Source organism: Geotrypetes seraphini, chromosome 7, assembly GCF_902459505.1.
Source record: "Geotrypetes seraphini chromosome 7, aGeoSer1.1, whole genome shotgun sequence".
Taxonomy (NCBI): Eukaryota; Metazoa; Chordata; class Amphibia; order Gymnophiona; family Dermophiidae; genus Geotrypetes; species Geotrypetes seraphini.
Window position 1 is genome coordinate 43116783 of NC_047090.1, and position 14392 is coordinate 43131174.

The 14392-nt window shown below is 40.6% G+C and overlaps 1 protein-coding gene across 1 annotated transcript in view; it reads right to left on the reverse strand.

Moving 5' to 3' along the window:
• KDM5A (lysine demethylase 5A) overlaps positions 1-14392 on the reverse strand; it is a 374123-nt gene that overhangs the window by 17753 nt on the left and 341978 nt on the right. Inside the window, 2 exon segments of the mRNA XM_033952792.1 lie at positions 8087-8503; positions 10532-10752. Coding sequence (XP_033808683.1) covers positions 8087-8503; positions 10532-10752 — 638 coding nt within the window.

Here is a 14392-nt window from a genome sequence, read left to right on the forward strand (position 1 = left end):
CTGCAGATGGATTGTAACGAAGGAATGTCGTCATTTAGGATATATATGGACGTGTAACTGGTAAAACGTTGGAATTTTTATGAGCAAGGCCAGCTTTTGGCTTCTGTAATAATTCTCTGATGCAAATGATACTCAATTGATTTGCTAATCAATTAATTGAGTACTCTTATGATCTAATATTGATATCTAATAAAAATTAAGATTTTGGATTTTAGTAAAATATTTTGCATCATTAATTTTTTTTCATTTTCATTTTACAACCCTAGAAGAGCTATAAGTACGCATGTGTGCAATTATCCTGATCAACACAAAGACATAAGAAGCAATCCCTGTTTGACAGAGCTTACAGTCTATTCAAGACAAACAGGACAAATAAGACTATGGAGTTTCATTTATTATAGGAATGTTTAAAACCACATGGGTATTTTGTTAAATTGATAAGTGGATTACTTAATGAACAGGATTTAAGTTCAAAGTTGTGCTATGAAGCACGTCAGCAAGTAAATATTGTTGAACGTTACTTGAGACAATTATAAAACTGTCAGTTTGCTAGAGTAATATGAGTGCCAAGTGTTGCCTTACAAGAACCTACTCAAGTAACTTAGCTTTCTAGGCTGGCTGAGAATAGCAGTATCAAAGAGGCAGCTTTAGCAGCCTCTAGGGGGAGGGAGTCTCAGTCATAATACAACAGTGATATCCACCTATGAGGAAATATAATAAAGAGGGAACAAATCCCCAGCTAGCTGGTCATAAAAGTTTTTACAGCTCTGGATCCCCAGCCTTGTTCCAAATAAGCTGGAAGGAAAACGACCAGGCACACATCTCTCTCCCATCCAAATTTTTAAAAAAGAAGGAAATTCTAAAAAATTTAGAGAGTAATTTCAAATACCAACAACCTAAGAAATGCCGCTGCTGGGTCAGACCAGTGGTCCATCCTGCCCAGCAGTCCGGACCACTGGTCTGACCCAGCAGCGGCATTTCTTAGGTTGTTGGTATTTGAAATTACTCTCTAATGCTTTAAAAGCTCAGTACATTTCTCCTACTTTCCCTGATACAAATTAAGATGGAGTACTGTTTTATGCTCTAATCGAAGTATAACTAGGAAGTATGTAATTTTTGAGTACTGTTGATTATTTTTTTTAGCTGGGAGCCTGGGAAAATTAGTTAAGGAATAATCTCCTGTCTCTTAACTGTTCTTTTGTTGAAATACTGACATTCTTCTCCAGTTTTATTGAAATCTGCTTCTATGGATTTTGATTCATTAAGCGGACAAGCAAATTTAATAAAACAAAAACCTGAATTCTCTTTTTCTAAGAAAAACCAGAACCTGAATTCTCTTTTCCTAAGAATCAAGAGCATAAAAAAAACCCACAACCACAAGCGACTCCAGTTACCAATGATGCGTATTCCTCACGAGAACTGAGGCAGCCATTCAGAAGTGGCGTGTGCCCACGCAGCAGCGCGCTTGAATGTCGCTGACCCCGACATACCAGTAATCAGCAGGCAGCCATCCAGGGAAGCACCAGACCAATTAGGAAGTGTTGCAGGCTTAATGCACTTGTGTGCCACGGACCTCGACATTATCAGCAGGCAGCCGTCCACCACAATTTAAAAGTACAGCCGAGAGTGCGTGGTATATTCGTTTCATAAAATGCACCCTCATTTCCACCCACTTTTTTGGGGGGAAAAAAGTGTGTATTATGGAGCAAAAAATACATTTGTATCCAAAGTGTGAAATGGAAACCAAGCACAAGCCTTTAGCCCTATATGTTTAGGGCGGAGGGGAGGGCAGTATATCAGAGTTGCTCAGGACTCTACAGACTTCTTTAAAATCAATGCCTGAAAGCCAGAAGGATGTCTGGATATTTTTCAGAATTTAAACTTCTACCTGCAGCTTTACAATCATTCCCCTTCAAGAATGAGCCAGCCTTGCCTGCTCCTAGTGGCATAAACTGAGGACTGGATACAGTCAGTGGGGATGGGTGCACAGGAAGGCCTATCTAGTCACAAGAAGGGAGAGGATGAGCTAGGCAAAATTTCTATGCTGTGAAAGTGAAGCTAAAACAGCTTTGCAAAAGGACTGCATGAACATTACCATGATGAAGTGCAGTGCTAGCTGGAGGAAGTGTGGGAATGCTCACTGAGTAATCATAGAAACATGATGGCAGATAAACGCCAAATGGCCCATCCAGTGTGCCCATCTGCAGTAACCATTATCTCTTTTTCTCTCTGAGAGATCTCACGTGCCTATCTCAGGCTCTTTTGAATTCAGACACAGTCTCTTATCTCCACCACCTCTTCCAGGAGACTGTTCCATGCATCTACCACCCTTTCTGTAAAAAAGTATTTCCTTAGATTACTCTGGAGCCTATCACCTCTTAACTTCATCCTATGCTCTATCATTGCAGAGTTTCCTTTCAAATAAGAGACTAGACTCATGCGCATTTACATTACGTAGATATTTAAACATCTCTATCATATCTCCCCTGTCCCGCCTTTCCTCACAAGTATATAGATTGAGATCTTTAAGTCTGTCCCCATGCGCCTTATGATGAAGACCACATACCATTTTAGTAGCCTTCCTCTGGACTGACTCCATCCTTTTTATATCTTTTTGAAGGTGCGGCCTCCAGAATTGTACACAATATTCTAAATGAGGTCTCACCAAAGTCTTATACAGGGGCATCAATACCTCCTTTTTCCTACTAGCCATACTTCTCCCTTTGCAACCTAGCATCCTTCTAGCTTCCGCCGTCACCTTTTCAACCTGTTTGGCCACCTTAAGATCATCACATACAATCACACTCAAGTCCTGCTCATAAGCTATTCACTCCCTAATCTGAACCGTTCCCTCAGGTTTTTGCAGCCCAGATGCATGACCTTGCATTTCTTAGCATTAAATTTTAGCTGCCAAATTTCAGATCATTCTTCAAGCTAAGCCAGGTCTTTCTTCATGTTATTCACACCATCCGGCATGTCTACTTTATTGCAGATTTTGGTATCATCTGCAAAGAGACAAATCTTACCCGACAACCCTTCAGCAATATCGTTTATAAAAATGTTAAAAAGAACAGGCTCAAGAACAGAACCTTGAGGCACACCACTGGTAACTCCCATTTCCTCAGAGCGATCTCCATTGTTCACTACCGTCTGTTCACCTTCCCACCAGTTCTTGACCCAGCATGTCACTTTAGGACCCATCTCGAGGACACTCAGTTTATTTATTAGACATCTGTGTGGAACATTGTCAAAGGCTTTGCTAAAATCTAAATACACCACATCTAGCGAACATCCTCTATCCAATTCTCTGGTCAGCCAGTCAAAGAAATTGATCAGATTTGTCTGACAGATCTACCTCTACTGAATCCCTGTTGCCTCGGGTCCTGTAATCCACAGATTTCCAGAAACTTGACCATTTTCTGTTTTAAAAGTGTTTCTATTAATTTGCTTACCACAGAAGTCAGACCTACCGGCCTGTAATTCCCTACTTCTTCCTTACTTCCACTTTTATGGAAAGGGACCACATTCCACCTTTTGCCAATCTTCCGGTATCACTCCTGACTCTAGAGACTCGGAGCTACCAGAACTTCCCTAAGTTCCTTCAGCACCCTAGGATGTACACCATCTGGCCCCATTGCTTTGTCTACCTTTATTTTAGCTAGCTCCTCACAAACACAACCCTCTGAAAATTGATCAGGCTCTAGTACTCCTCCATACCTATTCACATTTGTCTTCTGCAGTCCCACTCCCGGAGCTTCAGCTGTGACTGTTAAGCAATTTGGCCTTTTCTTTATCAGCTTCTACATATTCCTCCCTTTCACCTTTGAGTCTCATAATGCCACTTTTGCACTTATTCCTATCACTAATATATCTAGAAAATGTCTTGTCTCCTCGTTTTACCATGTCAGCTACTTTTTCTTCCATTTGCATCTTTGCTTTCCTGACTACAAGATCAGCTTCTCTTAACTTTTCCAGATATTTTTGCCTGTCTTCCTCTTTCTGTGATCTTTAGTTTATGAAAGCTAACCTCTTATTCCTTACCTTCTCAGCTACTACTTTTGAGAACCAAAGTGGCCTTTTTTTCCTCTTAGTTTTACTTGCTTGCCTCACAAAAAAGGTTTGTTGCCCTTATAATCACTCCTTTCAGTTTTGCCCACCACATTTTCACTCCTTCCAGACATTCCCATCCAGACAATAATTCCTTGACGTAAACCCCCATCCGAACAAAGTTAGTTTTCTAAAAGTCTAGAACCTTTGCTTTTGAATGAGCCCTCTCTATACCCATCTTAATATTAAACCATACCATGCAATGATCACTGGATGCCAGATGATCATCCACTGTAACATCAGAAACACTTTCTCCATTTGTAAGCACTAAATCCAGTATGACCCCATCGTGTGTGGGTTCCATTACCAACTGCTGGAACAGTTCTCCTTGCAGAGAATCCAGAATCTCCCTATTTCTAGACGACCCCGTAATAGGGATACCCCAATCAACATCCGGCATGTTAAAATCACCTATTAGCAAGACTTCCCTTTTTTTAGATATATTCTGAATGTCTACTATTAAATCTCTATCTACTTCTTCTGTCTGTGAAGGTGGTCTGTATATCACACCAATGTAAATATATTCACCATTCCCTTTTTCCAAATTGATCTACGGTGCCTCTTCCTTGCCCTGCAGATCTTGCAATTGTGTGGTTTTAATATGTTCTTTAACATATAAAGCTGCTACTCCTCCTTTTCTTCTTACCCTGTCTTTCCTGAACAGATTATAGCCCAGTATAACTACATCTTAGCCATGGTTCTCTGTGAACGATGTCTCTGTGATTGCCACTATATCCAACTCCTCTTCTTCCATCACAGCTTCTAGATCCAAAATCTTGTTTCCCATACTTCGTGCATTAGTATATACTGCTTTCCAGACATTGCCCCCTTTTCCCATCCGTGTAGGGCTTATACTCATCCAGGAGCTTTGATCACCCTGCCCCATCATTTCTACATTAGTCAGCCTGCTGGCAAAGACACTTCTTTCCTACTTTGATAGATGCACACCATCCCTGCTCAGCAGCCCTTGGGAGATCATTCCATGGTCTAGGAAGCCAAAACACTCTTGACAACACCATCCACGTAGCCAAGCAATCATCTCCAGGATGCGAGCTTCTCTGCCCTGGCCTTTACCCTCAATAGGGAGGATGGACGAGAATACCACCTGCGCACCTGACTGCTTCACCTTCTCTCCCAAAGCCACAAAGTCACTTTTGACACGTTCGCAGGGGTACCTGGCAGTATCGTTATTGCCAATGTGGATGAGCAGCATCGGACAGTAGTCATCAGGCTTGATGAGTCTCGGCAAGCTCTCCGTAATATCTTGGATTTTGGCTCCAGGCAGACAGCATACCTCTCGTGACATCATGTCTAGTCTGCAGATGGATGCTTCTGTACCCTTCAGAAGGGAATCGCCAACTTACACCTCCTAGTGGTTACGGATCCAGTACTTTTTGGGATTTCAAGCTCTGGTCGTTCCTCTCCTTGGGTTGATCTCATCTCCTCCACTTCTAACACAGCACACTGGTTCTTCAGTTCAAGAGCGGGGGTAGGTACGGTACCAATCTTGCAGTGTTCCATAATCTGAGTCCAGTTGTCTTCCCTAAGCACAGGCTCTTCTTCCCCACTACTGGAAATCTTTGACACCTCATGAACCATTTCATCGATGTACATCTCATTCTCATGGATGCTTCTCAATGTTGCCACCTCCTCTCTCAGTTCTTTTACTTTCTTCATGAGGGATTCAAGCTGAAGACAGCTTGTACATGGAACTACTCCCTCTGCCTGTGTAACATTTTCTGTCTGCACAGAGACAGAAGTTGTAACCTGAGCAGTAGCTTTGGTGATACGATGTTTCCCAGCCATTCTTTGGTGCAGAACTTACACCTAGAAGAAAAAAAAAAAAGAAAAGGGCAGAAAAATCCTACCAAATTAATGCCCTGTTCCAGAGGCAGACAGTAGTTCACAGGTTGCTACAAGTAAAGAAATGAGCTAGGGGTGGGCCTGCCAGAAACTATCTTTAATGCTGATCCTCTACAACCTCTCTCTTAGAACTAGGCTTACTGAGGGTTAGTCACTAGGCCAGCATTCCTCCCCTCAAGGGTCACCTTTGGAGTCTGATCTCTTAAGAAAGTCCTCATGAGCAACAGATAGCAGCACAACTCAGAGGAGGATGTGCTCACATCTAAATAGTAACAATGAACGATGAGCTCTGAAAAGTTCTCAGCCCAACCAACAAAGTTGGGGCAGTCTCCATCGAGGGCTATACACTTAGTCCTGCTTTGTCCAACTTTGTTGGTTGGTATGACACTGATCCCATCCAAGAAAGCTTCCCGTTGAAACTTTGTTCTGGAGAAGTTCACCAGTAAGAATACACACACGTGTACACGTAAGTTTTCAGTTGGGAAAAGCATCTTAATACTACCTCCACTCTGTTTACATGTTTTCAGAATTACCATATCAAGAAAAAAAATATCAATCATTCTGCATTGTTTCTTTCATTTGTGAAGATCTTTAGACACAAACAAGCTCAGGGTTCTCATGCAGGTCCTTGAGACACACCTGGCCCATCAGGTTTTCAGGATATCCACAATGATTATGCATCAAATAAATTTGCATGCAATACCTCCACTGTATGCAAATCTATCTCATGCATATTTACCTTGATTATCCTTAAAACCTGACTGTATATGTCCAAAAGATTGAGTTGAAAACCCTTGTTCTAGATTTATACCACAGAAATCTAAAAGTCTCACCCTCTGGTCTTCAATCTTGCTTTTTGTAGCTGCAACCCTTAGCATCTTTTGATTTGCACTGATTCTCATCCCACTGCTCTAACCATAAATGTCTCTCTACTCAAATGATATGTTTGAGACTGTTCCATGCTTGCTTACAACCTGCTATTTCCGCCATAACCAAAACTAGACCCAGCTGTATACCCCAAGCAGCTTCTGAAGAGATCACAGCGGGGGAGTGAAGGGGCAGCAAAGCATAAACAGGACTACTGGGATTTGGAAGTCCATGGTAGAGACCCACAAATGTGTTTGGCTTGAGTCCAATATAGTATTATCTGAACCTGCCTTTGTATATGATCACCTTAGGAGAGCTCTCCAGAAGTTAGAAATAAATTTTGGGTTGCTAGATTTAAGGAAGCAGGAGAATAGAAAATCATGGTCTGTGTCTGTATATGGCTGTTTGGTTGAGGATGGGCTGGGGAGGGCTTCGATGGCTGGGGTGGTGTAGATGGGCTGGAGTGAGCTTTGATGGAGACTTCAATAGTTGGAACCTAAGCAGAGTACCGGGCAGAGCTTTGGATTCTTGAGGGAGGGCTTCGATGGCTGGGATGGTGCAGATGGGCTGGAGTGAGCTTCGATGGAGACTTCAGTAGTTGGACCCTAAGCACAGTACCGGGCAGAACTTTGGTTTCTTGCCCAGAAATAGCCAAGAAAAAAAAAAAATTAAATTGAATCAGGTTGGGCAGATTGGATGGACCATTCAGGTCTTTATCTGCCATCATCTACTATGTTATTATGTATGTATGAGTTTGATACCATATGACCTATGAAAAAGGTAAAAGAAAATTACAGACCATTTCTGGAGACATGACGAGAAAATACAAAATGTCTAGTTGCTGTCATTCAGAAATTTCAGAATAGGTTCTACCAGTAGCAGTACTCTACAGGAGATTTGGACTCATGTTTGAAGCCTGGCTCCTGCCCAAACAGTGTTTGCAGCCTCTTTGTGAAGGGAATATCTACTTTAGCACAGCAGCAACATCCAATAATCATAGTGGGAAAATGAATTATCACATTCCAGAAGGAGTCATGGTGGCTCACTATTGCATTAGTTGTGCTAGATGGGAGAAGGATAAAGAATGAGGAAATCCAGCATTCAATAAAAGACAGTTCCAAATGAAAAGAGGCAAGATGATCAACTGTTGGTACTATTAATCATTAGTATCCTATTAATCTCTTAGTTTACATAGTTTAGCACACAGAACTACTTAGGGAGTTTAGTCAGTTTTATTCTTTGGACTTACCTTGTCTTTACAAGGTCGCTGACAGTTCTGGGCAGCGCACACTGCATTCTCATCATCAGACTCTTCTGCCCCTGACCAATCATATTTGGACGGGATATCGAGTACTTTCTTCTCTCTCTTCTTCTCGGTGCTCTCTCTTGCCAGTTCTGCTTTTGCAGCTGCAGCCGCTGCCTTCTCCTTCTTCTTCTTCTTTTCCTCCTCTTTGGCTAGTTTCTTGGCAAGTTTGTTGAGCTCTTTTGTTTTGTCCACATTCAGCTTCAGTTTCTTCTTTTTGGGTTTGTCTAGCTTCTTCAGCTCCTTAGATTTTTGCTTTCCTTCTCCAAACAGATGCTCTGCTTTTTCGAGCTTCCGCTTCCGTTTCTTCTCAGAAGAGTCCTTTGTTTTAATTTTCAATGGCTTTTCCTCCAAACTATCATCCTTCATGAACAGAATTAGAACAGTGTTACAAAAAATGCATGTATTTCTACAAACTAATTACACTGGAATGTCCCCTCCATATGTTTGCCTCCCAGCAGCAAATACAAAACTCCCCCACCCTCATGACAACATAACCTCTAGCAAGGTAACAGCTACAGTACGTTTGGACAATTCCTTCTGAAATTGAATTGCCCTATCAAGAGGGAACAGTTGCCTTCAAAGTGGGATAAACAAATTAACTTTTCAAACTAGGAGGAGGGGATTCCTGTAAATAAAAGCTGAGGCTCATTGGCCATTGTGTTAAGAAAAGTTTTGAAGGCATCTACATGGAACCTCAATTCATCAGAAAAGAATAATCACTTACTTATAAGCTTTATTCTTTAAATAAGTTTTAAAAACACTTAGGACTCCTTTTACTAAGGTGCGCTAGGGTTTTTAGCGCACGCGCTAGCTGAAAAATTACCGCCTGCTTAAAAGGAGGTGGTAGTGGCTAGCGTGCTTTTGTAAAAGGAGCCCTTAGTTTACAAATTTTGCATACTGTACAGCAGCTCCATCTAATATGTAGTCATCTAACATAACTCTGTCCTCTAAATTTCCAGAACACGATCTACTACTGATCACCACCACTTCAATGAAGATAATGCAACAACATTCCCTTGCAGGGGTGTCCAACGTTTTGGCTTCCCTGGGCCGCATTGGCCGAAAAAAATGTTTCTGGGGCCCCATAAACGCTGCAGCAAGACAAAGGAGGGAGTTGGCAAGATGGTAAACACCTGGGGACAGCAGAGAAAAACAGCATTGCCCTCAACTGGGGCTGCACAAAATACTTCACAGAGCCGCAGGTTGGACACCCATGCCTTATGGCAAGAACTGTCCATGGGTGTGCACTAGAGCTGCCCAATTCAGGGAAAATTTTTCAATTCGATTTGGCCTATTGAATTGATTTTTCAATTTGATTTCAATGACACAGCTTTTTAAGTTTAAAGCTGAATCAATTTTTATTGTAAATAAGCCAGATTAATACAGATCAATTCTGCACAGTCAATGCTAACCGAAATCCATGTCCTTTTCATATACACAGAACACAGATATACCCTTGCTCAGTATGGAATAAGTAATCACAAACTAAAGAGAGAAATATGTAGACAAAAGTTAAACTAAACAGCCAAGATGCATAAAATGCAACACCACAGAAACAGTAACATATGACCCCTAGTAATGTGCAATATATAAAGACAGCAGTTATAAATTTGAAAAACCTGACAAACAACAATCATCACTTTACAAATTAACAAACAAAAATAAAACAAAAATGTAAAATAAGAGAATACCATTTTATTGGACTAATTCATTTTTAAATTAGCTTTCATAAGCCAAAACCTCATTCTTCAGGTCAGAGTATACTGCTGTTACAGTATCCTGTTCTGACCTGGTTAGTAAAAAATGTATTAAAATAAGTCTAATAAAAAGCCATCGCCGACAAACTGAACACCACACTCCATACACAAATTGGTCTCTCTCTTTCTTTCTTTCAAGGTTTGATAAGTATTTTGTATATAGTTTATTATAGTAATTGCATCCGTAGTAGAACGTAAGCAGAACATTCACAACTGAAGCCACATGCAGATGAGAAAGACTGATGGGAGGAGCTAAGCTAACCTGTGAAGTACACTAGAGGTGCACTGAAAAAGCTGTAATGGATCTCTTCTGCAGGGGTAAAGGGAAATACTATTTTACATTTCTATAGCGCTAAAAGGCATATAAAGCACTGTACATTTAACTCATTTATTTGTACCAGTCTGGAGGGATGCTATAGAAATGTGTGTTCCCAGTTTAAGAGAAATCCTACCTAGCAGTGGCCAGGGCCTATGAATGTTCACTGGTTTACAAGCCCCATGCTGGGATACTATTTGGTAAGGTCAACATGGAAATCCAGAGAGAAGTAAAATGACTTTTCTGTGGTCCTATTTGGAGTCTTGAAACATAACTTAAGAACCACTTCTGCATACATAATAAGTAATGACATACCTCCATAACATGTAAAAATCTATCCTCAGATGGCGGGTGAGTGGCTTGTAAAATCCGCCAGATGTGCTGAGTCTCATCTAAAGAGACCTCTAACAAATCCCCAGCCATCATGAGCTGCTCCAGCTGAGCCTTAGCTCCAGGAGACAGCTCAAGTACAGGAGGCTCCAGACTGCGAGGAACCAATGGTGTCTTTCGGGGTTGCTTCCTGGGGGTTCCCGAACCTTTAGAGCAGAAACAGAACAAAGGCTTTTCAAGAAAACTTATAAGCATACTCACATCAACATTATACAAACTTTCAACCAAATTTACAGTAAAATGAATGAAGAACAAATGCTCTTCAGTACTCAATGATGGAAACAGAAGGAACAACCCACTACAACAGTACCGCACAATGATACATAGATTCATGGTATTCATTGAAAAGTTAACTGAATGAAAATATGGTTTGGTTCTGTCAACATATGTACACTGTATTATATTTTTAGACACATACTTTTTTTTGTTTATTGTTAAGTAGAGAATGACACAGGGACAAATTTGTCCCCGTCTCAACTCATTTTCCCATCCTGTCCCAGTGAGTATTTTCCTGTCCCTGCCCCATTCCTGCAAGCTCTATCCTCATCTGCACAAGCCTCAAACATTTTAAAATCTTAAATGTTCAAGGTTTATGCGGTTAAGATAGAGCTTACAGGAATGGAGCCAGGAAAGGGACAACGACAAAACTTGTGGGGACGGGATGAGGACAAACTTGTCCCCTTGTCATTCTCTAAATGTAACGTATAGATAAATTAATTTTAATCTTCTGCTTTGTGCACAAAAAGCGTTTCTAAGCCATCTTAATGGCTTTTTAACCCGTTTCAACTCTAGTCTAGAAAGTGCTAATGTAGCAGTTAAAGCCTTCCATCCAGAAGCATAATTTGCCTATCACTGAGTAACTGAAATGAAGGTCCAAGCATAGTTCTGCCATCTATTTTGACCATCTGCTAGGTTTATTGGTTAGAATTCACCATGTTATGTATTTTAATCTATAACAAAAACTTAAGAATGATCCTTTCATGAACTGCCATCATTAGACCAAGAATGATTGCAGATAAAGATTATATTGCCTATCAATACTACTCTCTACTATTCCTTTCTCTCCCTTTGAGATCCTTTGAGATCTTAGTATCTGAACAGGACAGTTTATTACATGAAGTTAAACACAGTAACACTGAATGATCGTCACAAGAGATTAAGTTCCATTCCCTATGAGTACTTTTCAGACCTCTACACCGTTTGAGAAAGTGCTTTTAATGTTTTCTCTTTGTCTCTGTGTAGAGGCTCGTTTTATTCTGTTTGAATTGCCCATTTTAAATTACCTTACGATTGCTTTTACACTTATTATTATGATTACTATTTTTATTTTTTACTCGCTTTTACTGTTTATGATTGGAGCAGATCTTGGTTTTGTTTTTTTAGCCACGCCCCCATGCTGTCCTGCTGTTCCATTTTCCCTTCAGCGCATGTGCAGCCTTTTGGCACCTCGCAGGTTTAGAACGCCTCTTTTGATAGACCAGGTGACGTAATCAAGCACCAACTACCCTATGCTTTTGTACTTTCACCCATAGACTATTGCAATACACTACTACTGGGCCTGCCTACCAAAACTCTCTCTTGCCTCCAAAGGGTGCAAAATGCTGTAATCTACCTCCTGAAAAACCTAGACATCCACGACCACGTTACCCCCGCATTAGCTTCCATGCACTGGCTGCCCATTCAAGGCCCTGGTCCTCACTTTCAAAACCTTCCATGAAACAATTCCGCACTACATGAAAACTAAACTACAAATCTACGTCCCAAAACGACCACTGAGGTCCCAAGGAGAAAGACGACTAACCATATCTCCCGGTCACTCCCTCAAAACTGAAACAGCCTGCAAACGCACCTATTCACATTTCATACCCAGACTACGGCACACCATCCAACCCCATCTGTTAGAACACTAGATGGACTTTGGAGCTTCAGGAAGGCCGTGAAAACCTTTCTCTTCACAAACCCAGCATCTTAAGGACATGCACCCAGAAATGCCATTCAGAGTCAACGCACTTAATCTCACCAGATGCTACTTAGTGTATATGTTTTATTGTCATGTCTATATTATAAATTATGTAATCTCTGTCCCGTCTCAATTATATTGTGGATGTACTTTGTAACCCGTTCTGGGCTCCTTTGGGAGGACGGGCTAAATAATTGAATAAATAAATAAATAAAACCTCTAACTCATTGCTTTACCCTCTTGACTCTTTTCATTTTCGGAAATGCCTGCACGGTAGGCACGCATGTTTTTCTTTAGTTTTTCAATCATGCTTTTGCTTTGATTATGATTTTTATGTGGGCTTTTATTGTAAAGGTTTTGCACTGTTTTTACCCTGCAGTGATCGAGAAGGATAGAGAATTTTTTGCGCACGGTGAGACTATTTTTTCCCCTTCTTGATATGCTTAGTTTTTTTATTTCCACCAATTTGGCCATCACTATCTGCGTACTTCTCCTGTTTTGCGGTCAATTTCTTGAAAGTGGTAATTTGGTTTTAGGCTGGTCACTTTGGTTCATGGTCCCCGGTGTATGTCCATCTCTCCATCCGTAGATCTGTGTCTTCCATGCACATCCTCTTCCCTCATCTTGGCGTTGGCTTGCACTGGACTCGTTTTGTTGTGGGTCCTCTCCACTGCTTCCAGATCCTGCTGCTGTGTTGTCCTTCTAGCAGTCCTCACTCTCTGTAGATGTGTCCCGGCTATTCCATTGTTGCTGGTGATTTTCTATTGTCTCCCGGTATGTCTTATAGGATTCAAGACAAAAGTTAGACAAGTTCCTGCTGAACAAGAACGTGCGCTAGTAGGGCTAGTCTCAGTTAGGGTGCTGGTCTTTGACCAGAGGGCCGCCGCATGAGCGGACTGCTGGGCTTGATGGACCACTTTCTGACCCAGCAGTGGCAATTCTTATGTTCTTTTTTTTTTTTTTACTTTATTTATTTATTCAATTTTATCAATACAAACAAGCAATATGTTACTTGTATTTCAGATTAACAGAAGTTATTAAAAAGAAAACTTATAAACCAATTCCACTTAAATCAGTGTTTTGGTTATTCATTTATACTTCCAATATATTTAGTCCACAAACTTTGAAGGGAGATTTTTAGAAAATAAATTAACAATAGAAACAGTCTTTATCCAACCTAGAAAGCGGCAATTATCTGCGGTGCTATAGCCATTCATGGCAGGTTATACATTCTAAGCCATAGGCACTACTTGCTCTTTGGATTCTATAAATCCTACTAGTTGTTTAGGTTCAAAAAACAAGTAATTCTTGTTCTGATAAGACACAAAACATTTTACAGGAAATTTCAACAAAAAATTTGCCCCCAAGGCAAGGACTCTTGGCCTTAATGCCAAGAATTCTTTCCTACGCCTCTGGGATCTTAAAGACATATCAGGAAATACTCGAACATTAGAACCTAAAAACTGATCATTAATATGACGAAAATACAAACGCAATATATATTCTCTATCACTTTCCAAAGCGAGAGTTATTAACAGGGTTTTCCTTTCCGTTATAACCTCCAAGGAGTTTTCCAGAAAAGTTGTTAAGTTCATATTTTCATTGTTAGTCCCTTGAATCTCATTAGGAGTGGAAACTTCCACAGGTCTCTTAATTTGAAAGTAATTAGCTCTAACAATAGGTGGCAAACTTTCAATAGGAATAAGCAAAATTTCCTTAAAATACTTTCTTGCCATCTCCATTGGTGAAATTAAGGGACATTTTGGAAAATTTAGGAGTCTCAAGTTGTTTTTCCTTAATTGGTTCTCGAAACTTTCCATTTTTCT